Consider the following 27,607-nt stretch of genomic DNA (forward strand, 5'->3'; position numbering starts at 1 on the left):
AGAAATAGTACACAACTGTGATAATGTAATGATGGCAGGAACCAGAAAATGTACCAAATAACTTTTTTTAAAGACGATCTTAAACTTTAGTGGAAAAACCTTTATTGAATGCTTACAGATTAAAAATCTATTAGAATTTGCTCGTAGTTGCATAAGCACTGAAGAAAATAATAAGTTATCCAATATGCTATCTGGTATGGTTTTCTGCTAGTCAATCTCACCAGTTAAAGTCTGGGATTCTGGTTTGTTCCGAGATCAATAGAGATAAAAAGTACCTCTGAGATGACAATAGGGCTTTTAAGTATCAAATTCTGAACACTAAAGGCAGATTAGGATTCTTCGACCCTTTGACAGTAGTTACATTCCCATATCAAGCTTTACACTTGAATCATCACCTTACATGTGCCATGACAGGAATAAGGTAGAGCTCAGGCAGCAGACCAGAGAAGCCCACTTTTGCAGCAGAAGGTGTAATGGAATTAAATCAAATGAGGGGAAAAAACTCAATGATTACTATGCCCAGTTTACTTGTAAAACTACATTTGTTGAGTCGAATTTCCATTCCAAGTATTGTTATCATCTTCACCATCATCTTGAGTTCTCAGTCTATAGATTTTGCCTTCTTTTTTGAATTCTTCACCCCGCTTTTCCAGTACTCGTTTCCTGACCCCTTGCCTAAACAAGAAAAATGCCGCCTCAGAACAATGTTCTACAGTAATACATCGAAGTACCATTCATTCAGCTATTCTTCCACGCTATATCCCCAAAGCAGAATTCATTATAGTTGTACTGGAAAGGTAACTGGTAAGATTTTACTCACATTGTCTGTGCTTTGCAATGTGGAACAAACTTCAAAAAAATACTACAACAAAAATGAACACGTGCTAGCCTCCACCAACAGAGACAGCCTAAAGAGTTATACAACAACTTTCAGATCCTTCCTGTAGCCCCATAAAGGGCAATTTACATTGAGTTTTAATCACAGTTAAAAGAAGATTTGGAAAAGAAAAAGATGCCAGACAGACAGCTCCATCTTTCTAATAGTTAACAAAGATTGTATTGTCCATGAAGGGCAGTTTTAGGACCTTCTTGGGGCTCTCTCACTTGTACTGCGATTTTAGAAGGTAAGAAGGAACAGATATTTTCTGAAGAGGAGAGTCCCATTACTTCTTCCCTTCTTTGTATTCCAACAATAATGAAAGAATACCCCAACTTCTCCAAATCCGGCGCTTATCACAGGACTTATGGGAAGGGTAGTACAAACAATGGCTGATTAGTAAGTGAAGCCACCATCCATGAATTACCTTGTACTAGCTTAGTCTCATGCAATATTTCACCAGTGCAAAATTGCACCAAATGTCAAAAGGTAGAAGGAAGCCTGTTCTCCCCTGAAAACATGAGTATCTTATGCCAACAGAGAAGCTCTGGAGTGTAAGAAATTTCACTAATTAATTTAAAACATTTATTAGCTGTCCATCTTCCTTGTCAAGCTCAAGGAGGCTTACAATAAAATAAAATGCACAAAACCAAAATTTAAAATCATACTTTACGATCTCAATCAAATGAAGTCCTAAATAAAAGTGTCCTTAGATGCCTCCTAAAAATCTAAAGTGAGGGTCCTAGTCACACCTCCCATGGGAGACAGTTCAATAACTGTGGGGCTGCCATTGAATTCCTTGTATTCCTATCAAACAAACTTCCCATGATGGGACAGGAAGGCCTCCCTCTGTCATTTTAACCCAAGCAGGAACATAAGGGAGAAGAAGATCCTTCAGATACCCCAGTCCCAAATCGTGTAGGGCATAGGTGTCAAACTCAGGCCCTCCAGGTGTTCATGCACTACGATTCCCATCAGCTCATGTCAGCAAGGCCAACTGGCCATGAAAGCAGGGCTGCTGGGAATTGTAGGCCATGAACATCTGGAGGGCCTGAGTTTGACACCTATGATGTAGGGCAGGGGTCTGCAACCTGCGGCTCTCCAGATGTTCATGAACTACAATTCCCATCAGCCCCTGCCAGCATGGCCACAGGTTGCAGACCACTGATGTAGGGTTTTAATGATCAAAACCAACACACTTGCTTGGTCTTGGGAGCAGTGTAACTGCTGTAATGTTGGGGTCACATGCTCCTGATAATAGGTCCCAACCAGCAGTCCAGCCTCAGCGTTCTGCGTTAACTGCAGCCTCTGAACACTCTTCAAGAGTAGCCCCAAGTACCGTGCTTGCAGAAGTCCAGTCTAGATGTAGCTAAGGCATGGATCAATGTGGCTGGATTTAACTGATCCAGGAATGGATGAGGCTGATGCACCAGCCAACGCTGGAGAAAAGCACTCCCGTTCACCTGGTTTTCTAAGGTGACTGCTGTGCTGAGCAGCACTCCCAAGTCATTAACCTGGCTTTTCAAGAGAAATGCAACTCGCTTCCAAGACAGGAAAGATCTGAAGTCCCTGACCTGCCTTTCTACTGAAATGGGCTAGCTAGTGTAAGACAGCATGCTAATAAATCCACAGGTACCTGCTTGACTCTGTAGTGTTAGATGAAGAAGCTGAGTGGTCCTGCTGATGAGACCTTTCTGAAGTCTGGGGAGGAGGAGGGCTGCTAAACAAGAAGTTGCTAATAAATCGCCAGACAGCTATCAACGGATAAAGGACTGTGCCAAGAAATTTCCAAAAATCTCCACCAGAAGACTGCATGGCTGCTGTAGCTGATTTTCCTGCCTATTTATGAGAATTTAAAAAAAATGAAACTGTAAAGAACTGTAAGAACTGTAAACAGAATGCAAGGCTCCAGAAGAAACTCAGGCAACAGTTTGTTCCTAGAGCACTTGCTGCACTATGATAATCTGTCCATGGTACAATTTATTTCAATATTTTTGGTCTTTATGGACAAGACGCACTTACCGGTAACAATACTACCGAAGCACTTGGGGCAAGTTCTAAGTCCAATAATTTTTTTCCATAATCTTCTTTGGTAAATTCTCTTCTGGGGAACATTGTAGCCAATGAGAAATTACCATATGTGTTGCCAACTGTCTGTAATGATACAACGGGTTAGTTAAATATATAGACACACTGAAATGGGAGAAAATGCTAGACTCCCCAAAATAATTCCAGTTTCATTTCACATTGAGTGGTTTTAAAGAGGGGAAAACATTTAATTTACATACAATTATCACTGATAACCACCTGCTGTTTCTGTTTTCTGAGCCTCCATCTCACCCAAAATAAAAAAATGGGAACTGTCACTTTAGGCTCCTGTGGAGAATCTGGGGGACACTGAAGAATCCTAATTAGTCACCAAGCCAATGCAAAAGCTGTACACCTGGTATAAATTTACTTAAACTGACATTCTCAGTATCAGATACCAGCTGTCTTCAGATAATATCTGATCAACGTCTTTCCGAGTAAGTGAGACTAAAGATCTGTCCCTAATAGACAAGCACTAACCAGGGGAGCGGGAGACATGGAAACTATCTCAGAGTGCTGCCCAAACCTACCTCACAGGATTGCTGTAAGGATAAAGGGAAGAGTGGAGGTGAACAGAACAATATATGACTACCACCCCCTCCCAGCTTCTTAGAGGCAGGGTAGGATGGCAATATACTAAATAAATACAATCCCCAAGATTTTCTTAAGCTTATAGGGCTGGAGCAGGCTTACTCTTGTCCTTCCTGGTCATTTACCACCCCCTTCCCAAACCAATCCCCAATTACTCTGAACATTCACCCTTTCCAAAGTTTATCCAGTCTTTATCCCGCCATTGTGGAGCGATCCCTCCTCCCACCTCCCCAGGAGTCACCCAGAATAGGTATCAACCCTTATTTTGCCTTTGGGTTGACACATTTTTGCTGGCTCCATTATTCACCCAGCCAAGCTAGACAGTTTACTATTTTAATAGATACAGTGATAAACACCTCTCTGTTCTAGAGGCTACCAGCTTTGCTGTATTAGTACAGTATACAATCATGACTCCAATGCTCATTTACCTGGGCAGCAAACTGTCGAGCCTCTTCTAAGTGAGCATCTACTGGGAAGTTATTAGTAATTGATGATCCATCGGGGAGGCGGAACTGAATTCTTGCTATAGTACTAGGGAAGATATTTCAGGTTCAGGATGACAATATTTTTAAGACGTATCAGTCCACTGTACAAGTTCTTAGTTCAAATACTAGGTGTGTTACTTAATAAAAGAATATCCTTTGTATTTGTTTCAAGGAAGAGCCACAAGAATTGTGTGGCCCTAGTAATGTATAATGCCACAATGTATAAAGCAAACATTCTCTGCCAAGAAAGCTAAGAGAAGATAGAGGAGACTATAGAGGCAGCTGATTACATGGCATGAGCATGGGATGGGAAGGATTAGCAGTGGGTAGAAAGCAAAGAATGCAGTCCTATAGTAGAACTACCGTGTTTCCCCGAATATAAGACAGTGTCTTATATTAATTTTTGCTCCCGAAGATGTGCTATGTCTTATTTTCAGGGGATGTCTTATTTTTCCTGTGTTCTGTTCGTCGGGCATGCTTCCAAACAAAAACTTTGCTGTGTCTTACTTTTGGGGGATGCATTATATTTCGCACTTCAGCAAAACCTCTACTATGTCTTATTTTTCGGGGATGTCTTATATTAGGGGAAACAGGGTAGGGAGGCTTTGTGGGACTGGATAGGTAGAAAAACAATTTACCTTCTCTCTGCCTGCAGCGCCTCCTTCCTGGCTTCCCTTTCGGCCCGCTGTGCTTGGAGAGCTGCAGCTTTTGCAGCTTCTATTTCTTCCTGTGCCTTTGCATAGCGAGAAGCTCTTTCGGCACGATCCTTCATACAAATACAAATATATTAAGGCGCAGGTTACAATGGCTCTGCTGGGGCCAATCTGCCTAATACAGTTTCACTGAGGAGAATGATCAAGGGCAAAAATTATCACCAATTTTATATTAAGCATAACAGTAATTCAAAATTCAGCTCAATGCAGTACGTTTCTCATTAATGCACTCCTCTCATACGAAGAGGAACCATTAGATCTCATATTTTCCCCTATTATAAACACCCTCGTCCGTCACCCTGTGAAAGCATCTGTTGAAATATTCACTCCTTTTTTCCTGTCACAATATGATTTCATGCTGTTATCTAGAGATGTGTGCCAATAAGTTTTGCAGATATTTTGAAAGACTGCTGAAATAATGTTCTATGTATTTTTTGTACGGAACCATTCACAAACACACTCACACAATCAGATGGATGTCAGCCACAAAAGGACTAAGCATATAACTCATTAGAACAAACATAAACCATATACACACAAATGGACAAAAAAACCCCATCAGCCACCTATTTCTGAGGAAGTACACTTAAGATATTCTAGTACATCAGTGATCCTTCCAAGGATTTACTACATTTCACCTGATCCACAGTGGAACTCTTACCAACGCAATCTGCTGTTTGATACGCTCCCTAGCAGCTCTGTCTTCGGCTTTTTCCCTGTTCTTTTCTTCCAATATTCGTTTTGTCCTCTCTTCTTCTTGTTTTCTTTTGTATTCCAACATATCTTTTCCCGTTTTTCTTCTATCAATTTCTTTCTTAATTTCTTTCTAAATAAAAAGACACCTTTTCTAAGCACTAAACAAACACTGAGTTGCAACCTTTCACCAAAGGCGGTGAATTCCTCAGAGGGGCTCTCTCTGAGGGGCAAGAGGTTCTTCTGCCAGAGGAATGCACCGTAGAACGGTAGGATTTATTTTTATTACTTCATTTCCAGTTTATCTTTCTCATAAAGACTCAAGGTAGAATACATTCTTTTACAAACAATAAAAATATTGACCTTTCAACAAATAAGACAGTGTCTGCTTCAAAAACAATCCTCCTAAAAAGTTCAATTCCTCATATTCTGTAGAATTAAATTTATAAGGAAACTTTCCTGAGCTCTATAGTAAAACAACATGGAAGGTCCTTGTTACTATGCTAGCCCAGAACGTAAGTTGTCAGACCTCAATGAAAAATTCACCTCACCAGCTTTATCACACTCCATTTCATAAACAGGATTTACTATCTCACCAGGCAGAGACAGAAGAAGACTAGAAATAATAACATCTAAGAATCGGGAGGTCTCCACTGCTGAGGTGATCTCAGCTCATTCCTGTGCTGGTTCACCCTTTGTCCTCATGGGCTGCATTCATTACCATCCATTAAGTATGGCTGCTTCACCAAACTCTGCAGCTTGGCATTTTGAAGCAATGGGAAAGGGGCTGAGAGGAGGCTCTTTTGACTAGACTACATGTAAGGGCAGTCTGAGTTTAACCAATATCCAATAGTGTATAGCGGAAAGTTCCAAAACACAAAGATATATCCCGCTAATACACAAGCCTCAATATAAAGTGCACAGTGCGTTTATTGAACTAATGTGATTTCCATTAAGAAACCATTAAGAATGAAGAGGTTGGGGGATAAGCAAAGGGCTAACACCCCCAACCAATGGTGGGATCCAAAAAATTTAGTAACAGGTTCCCATGGTGGTGGGATTCAAACAGTGGCGTAGCGCCAATGGGGCTGGGCAGGGCACAACGGGGGCGTGGCCGGGCATTCAGGGGGTGGGGCATTCCTGGTGGGGCTGTGGCAAGGATGCATCCACTGCGCCGGTCCTTCGGCGGGAAACGAATGCACGCAGGCTGCCACGCACGCCGGTGCACCTCCTGCTAGACTGCTTCAAGTTCTGCGCGCTACTGCTGAGAAGCGGAGGAGGGGTGTAACTAAGGCAAAAATCACATGGCAAAATCACCAATTAGTAACCCCCTCTCGGCACACACAAATAATTAGTAACCTACTCTCGGGAACCTGTGAGAACCTGCTGGATCCCACCTCTGCCCCCAACCTCTTCACTCTTAATGGTTTCTTGTATGTTTGTATATTTAATTGTATGTCTAAATTGTATGTTATGAGAAAGAGTTGTATGTTTGGCAATAAATATTTGTTATGTATTAGAATTAGGCAATAGTAAATAGTGGTAGTCTGTTAGGTATAGTGATAAGTGGATGTTTAGAAATCACATTAGCACAGCAAACACACAGTGCACTTTATATTGAGGCTTGTGTATTTGCAGTTTGAGTTTAACCTCTGACTATCCAAAAGTGTAAACAAACATAATTTTAAATTTGCTTTAAATAAGATTCTTGCTCCAGAAAAAGCTCTCAGACAATGGGCCCGAAGTTAACCTACCTGTTCTTCTTCTTTCTTTTTCTCTTCTCGTTTTTCTTCAAGTATTTTTGTAACTCTGGAGATAAACAAGATACACACATAAACCAAGGGAGAATTCTATAGTATGAAATGCCACATAAAAGAGTCTTTACACTTAATCTTTCAGAAACACAAAACAAATTCTATTTAAGAAAACTATCTAAAAATAAAGCAGTTTCACTTCTGAAATTTTGGGCAGAACAAATTTATGATGTTTTTAATTGCGGAATGTCAAGTTGACATTTATGTTTATAAAATCGCTTATAATTTATTCTTGCTTATATATGTAACACAGGAAGAGTTTCTGAAAGAAGGAGTAGAAGGTATGTGCTGGAGAGCTTTCTTTACAGAAATGCAAGAATCAATAAACTATGATTCTTAACACAATAGAGTTCTAAACCTTTTCCAATAGCAGTATTCCTGGATTATTGGAAGTTTTAATTTAAACGCTTAAATGCAGGTAAGCATCAACACACGCACTGACCTATCCCAAAACGTCTACATCTGTAAATCTTACTGAAGCAGTCTAAAAACAGTTTTAGAACATTATCAGTACTATGAATATTTACAGGTTCAGAATCCCCACCCATCTACAACATATGGATTATTTAAAATGGCAAGTGCAGTGTTAATTTGTGGTTATATATTAAATTTGTGTTAATACAGAGTAAAGAGAAGCGACGTATACTTCCTCCCCGCCCAAGACTGTAATCTAATACATAAGATTAGAACAGCACTACATGCAGAAGACTTGATTTGATGGTATAGCAGAGCTCAGGAACAACTAGCCAGTGGCAGATAGCAGAGTACACAACAGGAGTCTACTGAAATCCATAAAAGGTCTGCCAAAGCAATGGGGTTAGAAGACAAAACAAAAATTGGCTTGGTGGATAACAGAGGACTTCTAACGTATCATAGTTCCATGCCTGAGCTGAACAATCCAGATGACAAACCACTTTTCAGCTGTCTTTCTTCTCTGCCAGTGAGTGGATTTTGTTATGCATGCTTTTGTTTTCTCCTCTCCTGTCCCTGTTTCCTTCCTTCCTTCCTTCCTTCCTTCCTTCCTTCCTTCCTTCCTTCCTTCCTTCCTTCCTTCCTCCCTCCCTCCCTCCATCAATGGCTACATTCTTTTATATTGAGACTTCCTCTCTTAAATACTTTTTGTGTGTGTTAAAGATCCTAATATCTCAGCTAGCAAATTATTCTTTACTTCTTCCTTGCCTTCTTTGCTTATCCAGTGCTAAACTTCCTGCAAGTGTACTTGACAAGTGCAAGTGCAACCTCTTTTTGCTGGCTGCTGCTTATGTGTAGAATGCCCTTTTCCTGTGATCTTTTAATATAAAACTTTCATTCCCATCTTACTCACTGTGCAACACCTCAAGTTTTTTCCCATTCTTGCCTCATGCCTTAGACAGGAATCTCTTTCATTTTTGTTACGTGCAGTAGATGATGTAATTCAGGTGATCTCAAAATGTCAGATGACTAAGGTCCATTATACTGCTGAGAGTTGTCACAAAGTCTCATCTTTTCTTACCCTTTTCACTCTTCCTCAGCTCTTCTTGTCCTAGTTCAGGGTCAAGAAGAGCTGGTGCCAAAAGAACTGAAAAGTATCAAGTGGCACTTTCAAACACCCATACTTTTTTCTTAGCAATGTTTTGATCGTATGATAGCAATTGTATTTGTACAAATGAACCAACATTCCATGAATTCCATGAATTTTTTTCCAAATTCGACATTTTATAGAAAACCGTGAAATCTGCAAAACAAATAAATAAAAATCCCCAAACAAACCTTTCTACTCTGACAGTGAGGTCATCTGTAGTCTGTGATTCTGCTCTTCTGTCATTTTCCTCAGGAAGCTCATCTGTTTGGACCAAATTCATTTCAGCTTAAGATAGTACAGAAATCAGATGGAGAGGAAGAGGGATAAGGAGAGAGAAAAACGTTAAGTATTGAACATTTACTACAATAAAGGAGAAAAGTGATTACTGTATAAAACTTCTGAACGGTAAAAATTCAGCTATAGAAACAAGGAAACAATAATCCAAACTGCATCACTATTTAGAAACAAGTGGGCGAGAATGTGATTAATCTTGAGGCCATCATTGCACACTGCTGCCAATGTGAATGATTCCAATTTGGATATCAAGTCCTGGACGTTTTAAAAGAAAAAATTAAGCAGTTAGGGCCAAACTACATACTATGTTTTTTAAGGAGTTGTCTGGCTTTTTCAAATCTGACTCACTTTTCCAGCAGTTGCAGTGCTACTGTGGAGAACTGTTCTTTAAAGTATCACAAGGCCCAATTCCACTTAAAAGCATGACATCGAAGGAGGAGGGGCCTGTGCTCCACCTTACACTACGAAAAACATAACATGTAATGGGGCCCAGAGCTTACATTGCCACAAATGTCCATACATAATTAATGCATCTACCATATTCATCATGATGTCACTTTTCGCTCTATCGTGCTCCCAGTCCTCTAAGAGGAGGAGATGCAGCTCTATAGTAATCTTTCCAGAGCCAGCATGATTTAGTGGTTAAGAACAGCCGCTTCTGATCTGCAGGACTGAGTCTGATTTCCCACACCTTTACATCAAGCCTATGGGGTGACCTTGAGATAGTCACAGTTCTTTCAGAACTCTCTCTGCCCCATACCTCGCAGGGTGTCTGTAGTGGGGAGAGGGAGGGAAGGTATTTGTAAGTCACTGAGATTCCTTAAAGATAGAGAAAATCAGGGTATAAAAATCCAGCTCTTCTCCTCCTTCTCTAGATGAGGAAGGAGCATGGTGAGGCCAGGCAAAAGTATGAAGGAAGGGTGCAAATAAGTGAAAGCAACATGAGGCAAAAGGAGGACTTGAGAATGGTGTGTTCCAAGGAACTGAACAGTTGGACTAGTGGTGCTGTAACACCCTTTAGATTATTTATACACTTTAAGAAAGTTGAAGTATTTTAAAAGCAGCTTTATCTACTGCTGTTACTTACAAGACGGAAACACGTGCAGGCTTTCAGGCTGTGCTTCAATGGGATCGGATGTTTGCGATCCAGAATCATCTGTGACGTTACAGAGAGAGGATGAATATGGAGCAGGACTTTCTAGTGCTTCATTTTTTAACATGTGTATCTAAGGGAAAAATAAGTATGCACAGAAGATTCGTAATTCAGAAACATCGTTTTTGATTCTTTTTTTTTGGTGAAAAATGCAATGACAGCTAACTTTTCAAGAAAATTGATATCTGATTCTATCTTCTCTCCAAACAGTAAAATTCAGGCCAAATTAAATGAGACGCTGGAGATTCAGGATTGGAACTGCTGTATATTTAGAGGGCTATTAATGGCAGTAGTTGAACTAGAAAGAAGATGAGAGATCATTCTATTTTCAGGAACAATGCAAAAGGGTTAGGCGGAAGTGGGGAGTCACATTGGGTAAATTGTGTGTGTGTAGTAATTCCACTCCCATGGATGGCTCTGCTATTAATAATAATTTAAAGAATTAGGAGATCCAAACATGAGTTGCCGGGGTCTCATCTAGATGTGTCAATAAACTGTAGCCAGCAGGGCTTTCATTTAGCTAAGTCACTCTAAAGGGCAAATGCCATAAGAATGCACTTCTGCAGTTTTTAGCATTTGGAAACAAATGTCCTTCCATGGCTTCCCTAAATATATTTGCCAAGGTTGCTAAAATGCAAAATTTCAAAAATGTACTCAGGAAAATCTTCTCAAGTGTTAATTGTCTCTTGATACTTAGCAAAAGAAACCTGTCCCCCAAGAAAATTTTCTGGCAGTTAGTGTTAGGGGCTACCATCTTCCCTTTAAATTACCAAATTTCCTTTAATTATAATATTAGTATTTTGCCCAGATTATGTTGAATGGTCATAAAAGTCGTTAGATGTAGGCACTGGAGATAATGCAGCACACATTAGGTGAACTGAAATTCCAGACTAGCATTTATAACTAATAAGGAGTTCTTATCCCACTAATGACACATCTATTCCCATTGAACTAAAGAGACTTGGAGACGAAATAAAAACCAAACTCATCTGCTAAACCACAGACCAAGACTAATATTTTACACTTCTGGCACAAGTCCATTCCCCCATGTTGTTACATGTCAATTGCTTTCCACAACAGTTAAACCTCAACAAATAAACTAATAATAAAATATTATTTTTAAAATACCCACAAATAAAATCACCATATCTAACTACCACTAAAAATAAATTCTGAGTGCCACTGAAATCCAATCCATCTGGATGACTGCAAGGTTTGGCAAAGTTTCAGTGCTACTGAGATCATTTTTACTACACAGTCCTCTGCCATTACCTCAAAGATGACTTAGTAAGTGATAATCTACAGAGCAACCTTGAAAGGTGACCATAACAGCAGCTGTCATATTCAAAGCTTACCCAAAAGTCTATAAAAATGTATTCTGAACTCTGAGTTCCACAAGGACATAACCACTGTTCCCAAGGAATCCCCATAAACCTATCTGTTAATGCCGCTAAAAAGGGAACATTTTAAAATGGGCTAATAAAAGCAACCTGAGACAGAACAGTACAAAGGTACAATAAGTATTCATGAATAAAATGAAAACAGTCAAAAAGCCCAGGTATACAGGGAACAAAACCACCTAGCATTGGTTACAAGAAGCCGCCAATCCAAGTTTTCATGTCTTCCTAATAACTGAAATATAAAGCTCTATTTAACTCCCAAAATTGATGAAAAAGTCAATGAAAAAGTGAGTTCAGCCATTTAAACCTGTAACTAAGCAAAACATCCATAACATTAAAAATACTTTCTTACAGCAAGCCAGGTCATAGAGGTTTCAACAATCCAAGAGGAACAATTGTTCTAAATTGTACAAATTAAACATAAAAACAGAATTAAAAAAATACTTCACTATATTGTAAAAGCAGATCTGTCACCATTTGTTACCTCTTTGACTTTATTAATTCTTGTAATAAGTTCCTCTGCAGAAACACTGCCAGCAATCACTTCCAAAGGGATTCCATTCTCTCCTATAAAGAAACTGGATGGGACACATACTACAGGATCTATGTGGTAATAGTTAAGGACGATATATATATATATTGTATTTGTAATACTATACAAAAGTAAACTGGAATAGAACCAAATACCATTATCTATCTATTTCTCAAGTGTGAGCAGATCTGCAGACATCTACAGAAAATAGATTTTTTGCCACACTTGGAGGATTTCCCCCCCATGTTTGCAAAAAGGTCTTAAAAGTTTATATATATGTTTAATCCCCCAACACCCCAATAACTTTATCTGCTCATGAGCAGATTACTCATTTGCACAGCCGACATGGTGGCTCCTGGGAGCTCCACAAACTACCAGGGGCCTTGCTGCCAATGTTAATGGCTCCTAGGGACCCTGCTGGATATAATAGGCCCTGCTGCCCACACAGCAGCTTGAGAGAGCCCTGCCACCAGTGCTGCAGCTGAAGAGATCAAGGTAAGGAGGAAAGAAGAGAGATGAGCGAGTGTTGTGAGAGAAGGGTAAGGGGGAAGAGAGGGTGGTAAATTATCAGAGAAGGGGAGTGGGGAGAAATAAGAGGGAAGACTGACAAAAAGGGAAAGAGGAGGTAGAAGATTAGCCAATGGGGGAATGGAGAGGGTGTGGCAAAACCAGGAGAAGGAAATAAATATGCTGTGGATGTGATGTTTCAGCGGAGTCTGCCTATATAAGGACAACTCCCCTTTCTTTGCAAATAAAGCTACTTACAATCTCTTCAGTTGGCTTGATATTTGGTAAAGGAATATTGGGCACCACAATAGTGAGATGTGAAACCAAAACTAAACACAGACAGTTTTATTCTTCACTTTTTTGTGTGAAAGTCTGACTTATTTGAAGAAAGTCACAGGGTTGGATCCCATCAGCTTCTCTGCTGGGGCAACAGTACCCAACTCTCCTTCTCACTGAAGTCCCCATACAAAGTGGCTTTTTGTTCAGACAGGTTACCTTGAAGTTGGGAAATACTTACTTTGCATAGCCTTTACTGGCATAAACAAACAAAAAAACACAGCAACTGTGGTGATATTAAAACACACAAAAGAACGTCAAATAAATATGAACAGTTACAAACTCCTAATTATTTCCATGAGAAAACTTAGGTTGAAAATGAGGATATAAATTGACATATTTGACTCTAATTTTGGCAAATCTAGTACAGTGTAGTAACTGATGAGCCAATGTTTCAACTTGATTGTTATCACAACTGCATAGCCTCTTAAGATTTTTCTAGGTTATTGAACCTACCATTTAACAGGGCAGATAGCATGTCGTTAAATTTAGCAGTTGTGAAAGCTCTCCTTGAACGGGGATTGGTTAAAGGGTATAAATAGTGGGCCATACGTCCCTGTTCAAATGAAATTAGAAATTGCGTGGGAGAGCAAATGCATTTAGCTGCTAGAGATAAATTAGCAAATTCCTGATTCAAGAGCTGACATTTTAGTAATTTGTATGGCTCTGAATAGGAGAGAGGGTAAAGTGGTTCAAGGGTTAGTCCAATAGATACAATGTTCTTTTCAATCATAAAAACACAGGGATTAGCCTTGTGTTCGAAAGTATTAAGGAAACAAGAAAAGAATCGAGTTGTTGGTAGTAAACATGCAGCCAAATTCTAAAGGTCCTAAGCCAGGCTCTAAGTTCCATGGAATTTTGACCCAGTTCCAAGCATAAGGCTGCATGAGGGACACAATTCGATAATCCCATAATTTTGTGAAAAAAAATTAGATTGGAGGGAGTTCAGTGAATGGTTAACAGCCTATATCCATTTGTAAATAGAAATATGATATCTATAAAAGTAATTTCATAGTGGCTTTGAATACAGCTAAAAGCACATTAACTGAATTCCAATATAGTTATTCCACATATACTACTAGAAAAACTTCTGAGACATTTATAGAACACATTAAATTAAAATGGCATGCTTTAAAAAGTTTTGTTTACTGAAAACATACAGTCTTGAATTCTAATTGACCTGAACTGAAAGATTTTATACAAAATCCACGTAACAGGTTAATATCAATGCTGCTTCTTGTGGGTACCTTCCAATATGGATCATCTCTCTTGCACTCTCAGTTTTGATGGGAACCCAGTCACACCAAAAATATGACTGGAAATGCAGAAAGGAAAGGGGATTGTCAAAATTAAAGGGGAAGGAACAGAAATGACAGTCAAAACCTTCTGTTGAAAATACCTGAGATTGAACAAGACAATCGGCAAAATCCTACCATTTGTTATCCCAGCATAAGGTAGCATGCCAAAGACAGCACAACAGCATGGCTGCATTAGTTCATTTTTATATCTTACATTTCTGGACCAGGTTATTAGTGATCATTCCTACTATTAAAAGGCTTATTTGAAAAACTCTATTCAAAGGATACAGATCTGTGAGAACTGCAGGCAGGATTCACTGTGTAAAAAAGAATTCCAGTTTAGCAAATGAGTAACATTCCAAAAAGTAATTAAATTATGTCACGAAAAATCCTCCTTAGTTCACAAGGAATTACTTTTTGTTTCTATTAACCACTGCACTTGATTTATGCCATACTTTTGAGATCTCCAAGATTTAAAGCAACATCTATTATATATAACAAAGTGCTTCTTTTTCAAAGGGAACAGTAAAATAAAACTGGATTATATAAATCTTCATCTTCCATAGCACATATCCTACCAAATCATATTATAATACTACTAAGTAAAAATGTTAATCAAAGGGAGGAACAATACATTTCATTAGAGGACCACACTATATCTCTATGTGTAGCTTAAATGTAGGAAAAGGGGCATCAAAAGGAAAGAAGTATTGGGGGAACACTTAAACTGCTCTAGCAGTTGCTCTGGTTTAAATTGCTGTCCAGCAGCTTTCCTTTTGGGCTGAGGAGAAGGCAGCCCTATAAGACATGACCTGAATGGATGGGAGGCATAATTTGGATTGGAGAAATGTTGAGTGAGCAAAGGATTAAGCACTTTGCTTTTGTTTCTCTGATCTCAGTTATCTTCTCCTGATACAGCTTTTTGTAGAATAAAAGGGCTGTGTGGCTGCAACTGCTTGCTGTTTGTAATGTGTAGCTGGGGCACAAGTCTTTACATTCCACTGTTATACTATTTTAAGAACATATAAAATAGCTTCAGGCCACAGTACATTCAGGCCAGCACAGTCTGTGAAGTCTTCAAGCAGAAGCAAGATGAAGACTTGTCAGGGATGCTTTAGGCAGATCCTGCACTGAGCAGAGGGAGAGTTTGACTAGAGACAGCCTACACTCTACGACTCTACAACTCTAGTCGATGATTTTAGGACCAGCAGTGACTCTCCATGATCTCAGGTAGCAAAGAGATCCTTTAACTCACAGGTGTCAAACTCCTGGCCCTCCAGATGTTATGGACTACAGTTCCCATCATCCCCTGCCGGCATCATGCTGGCAGGGGATGATGGGAGCTGTAGACCATAACATCTGGAGGGCCAGGAGTTTGACACCTATGCTTTAACTGGACATGGACATGGACACAGGGACCTTCTCCTGCAAGCAGTTGCTGAGCCATGGCCCCTACCACTTTGGATGGCACTTATACAATAAAAGGGATGGACAGGAATACATTTATTGTGATTTTGTTTTCCTTGCTTTCGCACAAGTTTTTAAAGTTCTCCACAACAACTATGTCTTGAATCCAGAATGGTATTTTAAAGAGTGAATTATCACTGAGAAACAGAAGCAGCAGAAATTGCCAAACCTCTGGGTGTCAATTTTAATAGCCACAAAGCCATCTGCTGCCGCCTCAGTCACTTTCTCATCCTCCCAGCTGGCAGCCATCTCTGTGGACTGTTCATCATCCCCTGTAGAAAAATAACAAGGTTTTTTTTTCCAGATATGTTAATCTAGATTAATTACTGTTTAAAGTTAAACATAGTTCTGCCCCCTCCCCCCCATCATTTTCTAAACAGCACAATTTGAGTTCCGGAAAAACAACCTTCAGCTTGCTTGGGTATAATTTTCTTTTTTGAAAAATTTATTCAATATTAAAAATACTTACTAATTTATTATAAGGGATCATAACTGTATGGCAGAATGCATTTTAAATGTTAAAAAGTGTTGTGCTTCCATATGAACAAACAGGAGCTTTTTCTGAATTCCACAGATGTATTCTACCATAAATATTTGCTGAATTAGAATTTAAGAGTACATTTAGTTGTCTTAACCAGGACTTGAACTGACAAAGTTACAACTGGTTTGAATAGTCATAATGCTTATAGTTTTGAGTTTTGCTTAGAAAGGGCAACAAAGTGTACTCTTTTTTTTTGCATTTCACAGCCTTTTAACTCCATTGTTTACCATTTTTCCTTATATTTCCATGTGTGCTGCTACATCTGCTGACTGATGAAACAGGCTCACTGCAAAAGATTATGCTACAACAGACTTGTTAAAGAGACACAAGATTCTTTTTTTTCACTGCACAACATACTAATATGACTACCCCTCTGGCAATAATTGCTTAATTTGTATCACTGCATCAGTAGGCTTGTGTGTGTGTAAAGTGCCATCAAGTCACAACTTATGGAGACCTAGAAGGGTTTTCAAGGCAAGAGAGTAACAGAGGTGGTTTGCCATCATCTTCCTCTACATAACAACAATGGTTGTAACCATGGTCAACCCTGCTTAGCTCCTAAAATCTGATGAAATCAGTCTGGGCCATCCAGGTCAGAGACAGTAAGACTTCATCCAGAGTTTTATTTTCAACTCCAGTGATGAGAGTTGGAAGAAATGGTATCTCTGAGCATATGCAGATTACCTCCCTCACGCCAGTGACTAACACAACTCAGAAATAGGTAGCCCCTGTGCTTAGGCAGAATATTCCGATATAAGGACTGAGTCCCAAACCTTTTCCTTCAAGAAAATCCCCTTCCTGATTTTCTTCCTATGTACATTTTTGCCAATTTCCAACCATTTATTGTGAGATAAACAACTGACGAGATCAGATGAAATGACCATTTTGTTTCCCTCCCAAAATCCTTGGACTGTATTTCTTACCCTCGTTATAATTTATTTTTGAAAGAATGAAAAGTGGCTCTAGAACTTTCTCCTCTTAGGATACTGTCACCCACCCAGCCTGTTGCCACAGAACAAAAAAGTCATTTAGTGCACTTTTATTCCATCCTTCCTTCAAACAATTCAGCAGGGCATACAATTTTCTCCCTTCCTCACTGATACCCTCAAAGCCTGCTGAGAGAGCATGACTGACATGCAGAAACACAATCAGCTTCACAGCAAGACAGTTTGAACCCTGGACCAGTCAAGCATGATTTTTACCTTTTCTTTTTTCTTCTCTCTTCCTCTCTGTTGCAAGCATTTATGTGCACACACATACCCATCTCCCTCTGTTTTTGCTTCATCATTGCCTCGACAATCTAGGTTATCTCTTTACTGTCTCAGACTGTGACCAAAGGTTACCCAAAGCACCTGACTGTGTCCATCCATGCACAGACTGACATTTCTCACAGGGATACAGTTAGCAGGATGGGGAAAGAGAAGAATGTGTGTGACGGACACACATATCACCTCTAACAGAACCTCAAACCTCTGTCAACAAGGAAAGGGCAGAGCTTGACTGGTGACAACCTGCTCCATATGACAGGAGAGAAGGGGGCAAGTGGGCAAAAGCAGATCCCCCACTGCTCCTTGGGGTTCCCTTGATGAGGACAGTGGGGTGGGTTTGGAGTTTTATCTGTATCAACCTTCAGCATTCCACAAACAGAAAGGCAGCCTAGAAATTTCCTAAGTAAATATGAGTGAAGGGAAAATGTTGGAAGCACAATGACAAAAAATACATAAATATAAAAATTTAACTTTTCTTCAGGACTTTTGTCCAACTGATTTGACCCTAACTATTTCAGACAGCCATCAACAGCTAACAAAATATCCTTAAAATGCCAACTACCAGTTTCATAAATACGTGAAATTACTTAGAGAAAGCACAACATACCAAACTGTTTGCATTATGAAGATGAGCGCTTTAAAATAAATGCTAGCCATGGTTCAGCAGCCAAAGTGGGGGTTAGTGGTGAATTTTTTCAGTTATTCTATCTCCGATTGCTGCTTACATTCCAACAAAGTCTTTCACCATTAAAAAAAGAAAGTATCCATTATTTGTTTATTAAAATGCTGTCCTTGTAAATGCAGGGTTTTTTTCTTCAAAAAACCAAACAATAAAGTAATGCATTTTGACAATAGAAAATTATTTTTAGTAGCACTTTCACTGGTAATTCCCCATTAAAAGATTTTAAAAGCAATTAAAATATGCATATGTATGCACATTTTAATGGAAAAGCTATAGTCTCTAATATAAACACAACTGCAACATACATGCAAAAACCACCACATAAGCACTTGCAAATTTTAAAGATATATGAATTAGGTAAGTACAGGCTACCATTTTGTTTCTGTTTTCAGCTATAACATCATGGCTTCCAGTAAGTTAGGCGGTTTCTGCATGGGCTGAAAGCAACGGCTTCAGCCTGGTAAAACACCGTTTTGGTGGGGACCCTTCGCACAGGCGCCACTGCCAAATTGATGCAGCAGCGCTCTGTTCCTGCCAAAACGGTGTTTTCAAAACTCACTTGGGGAGCGAGTTTTCCTGCAAACGCCGGCTTCCATCCGCTGCCATGCGAACGGCAGCGGGTGGAAGCTGGAGTTTTCCCCTCCCCTCCCCCAATCGCCTCCTTACCTTCTGGTGGCAGCCGTCTCTCTGTCGTCGCTCTGAGGAGGGAAGGGGCCACGCTCCGGTGCTTCAGCCGTCGCTCTGGCCATGGGGGCGTGTCCCCTTCCCTCCTCAGAGCGACGACAGAGCGATGGCTGCCAGCAGAAGGTAAGGAGGCGTTTGGGGCCGGGGAAGGGAATACGCGGCTGTACGGAGCTTGCTCCAACAGCTGCACATCCCATGGGGCCGTTTGTGCGAATGGCCCCAGAGCCTGCATCGGCATGATTAATGCCGATGCAGGCTCTCTCCCTTGGCTGTGCAGAAACAGCCTTAGAAACAAGGGCAGGAACTGAGGCACTTTAATTATCAGTGGCTCTTCTAACAAACAAATGAAGTTGTATGGAAAAGCATCTGAATGTTCATTCCATTCTAAAGAAGAAGAGTTTGGATTTATACCCCACTTTTTCCTCCTGAAGGAGATTCAAGGTGGCTTACAAGCTTCTTTCCCTTCCTATCCCCACAATAGACACTTGTGAGGTAGGTAGGGCTGAGAGAGTTCTTGAAAAAACTGCGACGAGCCCAAGGTCACCCAGCAAGAATGTAGGAGTGTGGGAACACATCTCATTCGCCAAATAAGCCTCAGGTGGAGGACTGGGGAATCAAACCTGGTTTCTCCAGATTAGACTCCACCTGCTCTTAACCACTACACCACTCTGGTAGTACAATTGTCAGTGGCTAATGTCCTCATTCACATAACATCTCAAATGAAAGTTCTTCAGTTACTGATTTAGCAGGGTTTCAGCTCCCTGAGAATCTAGTCTGTCAACAGAACTATATTCTAAACCAGGGGTAGGGAACCTTTAACACTCAAAGAGCCATTTGGACCCATTTTCCATGGGAAAAGAAAACACTTGGAGCCGCACATAATTTTTGACATTTAAAATAGAGATAACACTGTATATATTGGGTTTTTTTACCTTTTACTCCGCTCATTCTGAGAAGCACATGGATGCGTCCGCCCTGCTGCCTGCAGGGCGGGCAAGGATGGGGCCAGCGGCTCGGCCCACCCCGCTCCAACGGGGCAGGCGAGAGGGGAAGCCCATGGCACGGCCGGCTGCGGGCAGTTGGTGCGCCCGCCCTGCTGCCTGTAGGGCGGGCAAGGATGGGGCCAGCGGCTCGGCTCGTGGAGCCGCAGTTCAAGAGCAGAAGAGCCACATGCGGCTCTCGAGCCGCAGGTTCCCTACCCCTGTTCTAAACACAGTATAGCTACCAGTATGTTGTCAGGAGGGAAAATATTACAATCGATCAATGTAAGACACGCAATAGAGCAACTTAACTAGTTCTGAGTACCCAGTAATACTTGAACTTGCATTTTTCTGACAACAGCCCATGCAAATGGGAGTTTGAAAAGTTCTCATTTGTTGGAGATCTGTCACTTACATTCCCTGAGAACTTCTAGTATCTGGATGCGGTCTTCTCTGGATAGCAGCCTCCATTTAAAAACAAAAACTAAATGATGATGCACATCCCTGCGCATCATCAGCAATGGAATAATCCTCACATACTGGAAAACTATGTAAAATGGGAAAAGTGTCACTTCAGAATATCTACTAAATTACTATCACCCCATCTTTCATTAATGAACTAAAGATCAGGACAATCCTTTGAAGCAGCTCTGTACAGAACTGTGTTATTAAGCAGCCATTCAGGAAATTATAAATCACACTAGAACATTTACCAGGTTTGGGGAATTTATTTGCTGCTTTGTTCCTCCTTCTCCCCCTCTTATTTTGTTTCTGACACTGCAATCCAGTGAAGAGGGACTGATGAAATGAAGCTTTATTTATTTATTTTTAAAAAGGAAGAATACAATGTCTACAAAAATTATTTTAAAAACCTATAGCTTGAATACAGACAAGTAGAAACAGAAAAAATAACTTTTCAGCACACTGTCTTGTGTTCCACAAACCAGAACTGTAAAATCAAAGAGTGCAATGAAATGTAATATTGTTTACCCATTAGTTTGACTGAATGTATTACAAATAACTCTGGAGCTCTAGAGAGAAAAATAATTGCTACGCATCCTGGAGACATTTGCAGAAACTTACAAGCAGTGTGTTAGAATAAGATGCCTTTTCAAGTAATTGTCAATAGTTTAAATGGTACATCTGAACAGTGCTTAAAAACAGCTCTGTGGTATTGAAAGAGGGAGGCATAGAAAACAGCTGGGCTGAGCACAGTGCCACCAGAGTGACAATCTGCACAGTCCAGAATTACTTCCCAAGAGGGAACAGAGAGAGAAAAATAAAGAGCTCAAGTGTGTAGGTTTCCCACAGCAGCGGTCATCATGCAATCTAAAGTGCAAAAGACAGAGAACACATATCTTATACAAGTTGGACTGGCTGAATTTTTCAGGTCAGTTTGCAAAGTGATGTATAATTAGCTGTTTGAAACTGATAGATTTCAAATCCTATCACCGCTTTAAGTTGGAACCATCAATCCTACTATTTCTTTTCAAAATAAACTGTTCATCACCTTCAAATCAAAATTTAAATATCTTACAAATAACGAAACCCATGCAGCAGGATTATAATACTTCAAAGAAAACACTGATTGGGTCAGATGCCATCCTTGTGCTTGTATTGTCCCCAAACACTTATTTTTAAAAGTCCATTGCTCAAGGAACTTGTCCACGTATGTACTACTGCCACATAAATATTCTCTATAGTCGTGTTAATTTGGTCAGATATGCAGTCCTCTATACCAGTGGTGGCGAACCTATGGCACGGGTGCCAGAGGTGGCACTCAGAGCCCTCTCTGTGGGCACGCGTGCAGAATTTGTCATGTGGGGGAGCAGAAAATCGCCCACCACACACACACCTAGGCTGGCCTTGCTTCTGAGTAAACCCTCCTAGGGTCATGATTCACCTGTTCGAAGCGTTGCACGGTTGCTTCACCAAGCTTATTCCCAAGTAACGTGTGCCTCAGAGCAAACCATTTTTTCTAAACTAAAACCTCAGTATTGAGGTTGAATTGCCATGTTGGCACTTTGTGATAAATAAGTGGGTTTTGGGTTACAATTTGGGCACTCGGTCTCGAAAAGGTTCGCCATCACTGCTCTATACTCTACGCAACCATTCTGAAGTTGTGAGGCTATCTATGTTTCTAATTTGCAGTACATATTTGTGCAGTGATTAATAAGTTTAACATTGGGATAGGCGGGGAAGCAAAAATGGTTCTAGAGAAAAGCCCAGCTTCCAGCATGCTCCTAGCCCCTCCCTTCAAAAGCAAGGGAAAAGAACAAATGATTATATTTTTGCTGCCACAGTAAGCTGGATGCCCTGTCCCAGCCTGATGTGGGGGGAGGGGTTGAGTTGTTGCGAGCAAGATGCCTGCGCTGGATCTGTGTGGGATAGTGCGAGTTGCCACAACTTCCTTGTGTAACCAGTCTTTGCACTTGTGGCACCAGCAGCTTACCTGCCCCGCACAGGGCTGGGGTGTGCAGCTTGCTTGTGGTGGCGCCCTACGCAGGTCTGCTTTAGGAGACACTATTGCCAACGGATTGCTAACTGGAATCTTATATCTACACTTGAATTTAGACAAGGTACAGGACAAATAATTATGAAAGAAGTCTTCTATGCTTTGGTTGAAAATCAAAAATCTTTTTATTACTCTTTGCCAAATCCAACATCCTCCTCCTCTGGATATTTCTTCTCCCAGGAGTTGTTGCCATTTTAATCTACTTCTTAAACACATGTGCTTGTAACTATCAAACACAAACGCTTGATTTAAGACCAGCGCACATATATCCAAAATATTTCCTGGTATCCATTCACATACAGTATTTCAAAATGTATTTTATTGTTTCCGATTTCTTCTAGACATTCACGTTTTCTCACAAAAGGTTTCTATAGTATCATTTGTACTCGATAGCCATGTCATAGTACGCACGATTCCAAAGGCTTCCAGTGTTCACTTGGAGGATGACTGCATACTTTTCAGTATATTTTAGATTCTTTAGTGAGTTGTGTTGAAGTCTGAAGACCTTCAACTCCAGCATTGAAATGCTACAGATAATCCGATTCCTCTCAATTATTTATTACATTCTATCTCTCCCCTTTTCTCTAAGGAGCTCTTTAACATATCCAAAACAGTCAATTTCAAGCTGTGAACCAAGCAATTTTCTTGACATGTGAAGCAAGATGTCTTCCAACTATAGTAGACATACCATCACTGCCAATGCTCAGTACGCACTAGGGACGCTACTCACTTCAAAATTCCTCAGAACACACTAGATCAGTAACAGCAGTAATTTTCTGTTGTATATTTTCTAGCCACGCGATTTCTAGGAATGTACTTTAACAGTTTTCTAAGCATACAAGACTATTTTATTGTCCCTGGTTACCTTGTAAATTAAATTAATACAGAAGAACATGGCGATTTCAACATATTTTAAGTGTCGGGAAACAATCGGGGTGAGGATATCCCCCTCTGGATGCAGTCTTCCACCCAGATAAATACCCTCTCTGGGGCACTTCTACTGGCGGAGGGGCAAATTCACCAGCACCTGACCACTGCAGTGCCCCGCAACCCCCAGCTGTGATGCCTGGCCTCATGCCAGCACTTGCTCGCCACCCTGGGCTACGCTGGCATTCTGGGCTTAAGCCTGAGGAGAAAACCTCACTAGGTTTTAAGCCATAACTCCACCATATTACATAGTATTGTTGCAAGGATAAACTGGAAAAGGATCAAACAACTTATACAATTCTGAGCTCTTTACAGAAACCGTGAAACAAAATGTAATAAATAAATACATGGAAATGTCTAGTTAAACAACCTCCTTTCTTAGAAGTGATAATTTTGAAGAAAGCTCAACATCACAAATTAATGTTTTACAAATTACCAATTTCAGAAGTCTTCCTATCATACAGCATGCTATGAAAGCTGCCGTCATTAGCTCAGTTATTCACATAATACTACACAGAAACAAAATACTCATAGAGTGGTAGTTCAGTGTAGTACAAAATGTCCAGGAATATCTGGGAAGATGCTTAAATAGCTGTTTGTAGCACCCATAGCCAGATGGAAAAGTAATAACCTAACCTCCGACTACGTAGTTAAGTCTGAAATTATCATGCTTCGACAAAAGCATAAATACCTAGGAATGAAGTAAAATGGGGGTTAACAGCAAATCAAAGATTATACAAAATATCCACCCAAGTGATTATGGTACCAAATTCTTAAGCATCCATCAAATAGCTTCACCTGTATCAACTTCTGGCGCAGCATAAATTCTACCAGCTTGCTTTTTAAGCCAGAACAGAATTCAACAGAATGATCATACAGTACAGCATAAACAGTAAATGCATGACCAAAAAGAAGAATTGTGTACCAGTTACAATAAATAAATAAACACTATCTGTACCTTTTGAGTACTTTTCTGACCGCTGTACAACAAAAAGTATACAACCTATTAAGTGGTGGGATTCAAACAGTTTAACAACTGGTTCCAGCGTTGGGATTCAAATAATTTAACAACTGGTTGTTTACAAGCACCATTTTAACAACCAGTTCCGCCGAAGTGGTACGAACCTGCTGAATTCCACCACTGAACCTATTGCACATTAGCAGAAAAGATTGTTTACATTTCCTAACAGTATTGGATTAAGTCTGCAAAGTGTGTAACATAATTGATAACCTTTATAAGAACAAAGCAAATGGCAGTCACACATAAAAAGGGTCCACGTTCTAATCACCTAGTGCAAACAAAATTAAGCAAAGCATTTATTTCATGACCTTTTTAGCACACCAAAGGATATTTTATAAAATACAAACAAGCTCTATAGACTTATGTAGCAATTACTGTAGCAGACTAATACTCAAACTCAAACACAAGGAATACAGTCCAGCTAATGCAAGAATGTTATTGCCTTGTTGGTTTCAATGACAGAGTTAAGAACAAGTTTATCTGCCTTCAGCAGAAATCAACAGGGCTTTTATGATGTGCTGATTGAAGGTCTGATTATAGCAGTTGGACTGTATCCTGCAAAGTATTTCTATTGACAGAACAATTTCAGCTCATGGTATGCAACTTCCTTTCCTCCTCCTTCCTGCTGCAGCCCAAAATGCCCCTGCAATGGATTCCCCCATCTCCCAGGAGGCTGTGCTGCAGCAGAAAGGGGGAGACAGAGAAATGGTTCTAGCATCACAACTATTATGTGAAAGTAAGACTCACTGATATTAATCAGTATACTACTATTTAGAATTTATAGATTTGTAACCTACGTGGAGCTCATTATTATGAACTGCTTATATAAACATAGAATTTTAAAGAGGGCTAACACCCTTCTAAGACAAAAGGTCTAAGAATACAATCTATACCCACTGACAATAGCTTAAAAAGAAAAGACCTAACAGTGACTGCATACTTGTAATGCCTAGGTTTTATAGTTTCTTGGCATCTCATCTCCCATTTTCAAGTTCCTTCACCTTCTATCACTATCTTCACGTATCATAAGCTTGTGGGTATAGACTATGTCCAAAATGGCTCTCTGTACAGCATATTTATATAAGCATGTAATAAATATTACTACTATTGAAATGGGAATTTAGGAAAACAGAACTGTGCATAGGTAACAGGCCCAGTAAGCAAACTGTAATACATCCTACAGACCAGCATGACCACATACTTGAGATTCTTCCATGGTGAAAGATTTTTTTTTTTTTGGGGGGGGGGGGGTTGAGGATTGTGGGACACAGACAAAAACAGAAAAAGCCACTAAGGACAACATCCGTCATTCTCTATTAACCATAGAAGCTCAGCTTTCTAGATAGCTGGTTTTATTGTGAGATGAGTCTCCAAGGTATCATACAGGAAACCACGTTTAGGGATAGTGTGGCCTAGCAGGAGTCTGATTCACATTGATCCCTACAACTTACTCACACAGAAGTCTCTTTAATACTCCTTCTTCTTCCAAACCACCACATGACTGGGCGGATTGCAAGATCAGCATAGCAGAGTCCAAGAAACAAGCAGGGATTGCTTTTTCCACAGACACCTCCTGCATTTGCCATTTTGTTATAGCACCAAATGAGACATACCACAAATCAGGCTATCTGGATAGATGTCATTTAAAACACAGTAAGAGTTCCTAGAATATCAGTTTGTTCCTTCAAGCTACTTTTGAGCAACATGCACTAACCTCCACTTTAATTTACACAGTTAAACAAACACAGCAAAGGCTTTTCATTTCTTCCCTGGGACGCAATAGTTCCTCCCACATGCAGGTCACGAAATATGAACAGTTTAGTGCCAAAACAGAACATCCAGCTCCAAGGCTATTTACACAATGGCTACACATATGGAAAAAACAACAAGAGAAAGTGGATTTGGAATATAATGTAGTCAAGGTAAAGAAACTGATTAGTCCTGAGTGTAGAAGGTGCTACAGCACTATTATTCCAGAGCAGTAGCTACATTAGCCCCTAACGCTGTAAAGACTAACCAGTTTAGGCCACAATAACTTTGTCAAGGTAACACAAGTGCTATTATAGCTATTAAAGCCCCCTTCAACAGTCCAACCAACTCATATTCCTTTTCTGGCAGTGAAATCCTAAGCACATATAATAAGAAACAATTTTACTAGAATTCAATAAGACTTGCTCCCTAATAAGTATGCTTAAACTTCAGTGCCTAATGGGGGAAGGCACGGTGGACAACGACAGCTGAACTAATGGATTCCGCACAGCATATTGACTTGCAATCGTTATAAATGAATTCGTTTTCCTTTCATGAAAAAAGGAAAACGAGTTCATTTATAACGTCTGCAACTCGTTATAAATGTGCAGTGTGGAGTCCACACTAGTGAACAAGGAACTTGCTTTAAGCACGGATTCTTAAGAATAATATTGCCATGTAGGTGAGACTGTAGCTAAACGCAATTCAACTGAAAATATTGCAGGAAGGACAACTAGTCTGAAGCCTGGAGAAAAACACCTACCAGACCAGACGATATTGGACCCATGTAAAGCAGCTTGCTACCTTTATATAATGTCACGGGAGCACCAGGAATCCATTACAAGAAAGGGAGACTTTTGTTTTTAGTTGTGGGAAGGGAGGAAGAGGAACTACAACAGTACTACGCCACCATTAAGCGAACATGGAGGGGCCCCGTACCTGTCACAAACACCACGAACACCGCGCCGCTCTGCTTCGAAGCAGCAATGGCGGCAGGGATGGTGCCAGGGAACCACAGCATGGCGGCAAGAGGAAAAGAGACCAGCAGCGGACGCTCGCCCCCAAATGCCGCTCCGCCGCAGGTCGCCCCTCCACGGCCCAGCAGCCCGTTTCGCTAGGCGCGCATGCGCGTCACAAACGTCACCCCCGCTTTGGTTGCGATGACTCGGACTTCGACATTCCCCGGGCCCCTCTCCCGTGGCTCGCCTTGTCCTGGAGCACTGCGCATGCGCCCGTAATGCAAACAGGGCGTGGTGTTGCGTGCGTTCGGATAGAGTTTTTTTCTGTCGATGGGGTGGGTGAAGCGCTACGATAAGGTAAACCTAGCTGCGATTCCCGAACGTACTTTCTTCGGCCATCTGCTGACGTTTAGCGATCGCAGATTCGTGCTGGTGGAAGAGAACCGAATTCGGGGAAGCAGATCAGAGTCTG

The 27,607-nt window shown here is 40.5% G+C and overlaps 1 protein-coding gene across 2 annotated transcripts; it reads right to left on the bottom strand.

Moving 5' to 3' along the window:
* Window positions 1–77: 77 nt before the first annotated feature.
* Window positions 78–27,404, bottom strand: UBXN4 (UBX domain protein 4). 2 transcript variants are annotated; one of them, XM_048483832.1, is made up of 13 exons: window positions 27,116–27,404; window positions 15,979–16,081; window positions 14,631–14,659; window positions 12,154–12,272; window positions 10,204–10,342; window positions 9,011–9,107; window positions 7,202–7,256; window positions 5,416–5,580; window positions 4,680–4,807; window positions 3,985–4,087; window positions 2,900–3,031; window positions 2,514–2,716; window positions 78–675 (listed from the first exon to the last, which is right to left on the bottom strand). In XM_048483832.1, exons 1-13 carry the CDS (start codon window positions 27,195–27,197, stop codon window positions 537–539), a joined length of 1,494 nt encoding a protein of 497 aa, XP_048339789.1. In that variant the 5' UTR covers window positions 27,198–27,404; the 3' UTR covers window positions 78–536. The 2 variants fall into 2 exon arrangements, with proteins under 2 accessions (XP_048339789.1, XP_048339790.1); XM_048483833.1 differs by lacking the exon at window positions 27,116–27,404 and adding an exon at window positions 17,553–17,676.
* Window positions 27,405–27,607: the final 203 nt, after the last annotated feature.

The sequence above is a fragment of the Sphaerodactylus townsendi genome, linkage group LG02 (assembly GCF_021028975.2).
Source record: "Sphaerodactylus townsendi isolate TG3544 linkage group LG02, MPM_Stown_v2.3, whole genome shotgun sequence".
Taxonomy (NCBI): domain Eukaryota; kingdom Metazoa; phylum Chordata; class Lepidosauria; order Squamata; family Sphaerodactylidae; genus Sphaerodactylus; species Sphaerodactylus townsendi.

Coding starts and splice junctions, on each gene's coding strand:
- UBXN4 (XM_048483832.1), bottom strand. CDS start 27,197: ATGCTGTGGTTCCCTGGCACCATCCCTGCCGCCATTGCTGCTTCGAAG. Junction 14,660..15,978: donor ATTAAAATTGACACCCAGAG/GTTTGGCAATTT, acceptor TTTTTTACACAG/TGAATCCTGCCTGCAGTTCT. Junction 9,108..10,203: donor CCTGCACGTGTTTCCGTCTT/GTAAGTAACAGC, acceptor TACTATCTTAAG/CTGAAATGAATTTGGTCCAA.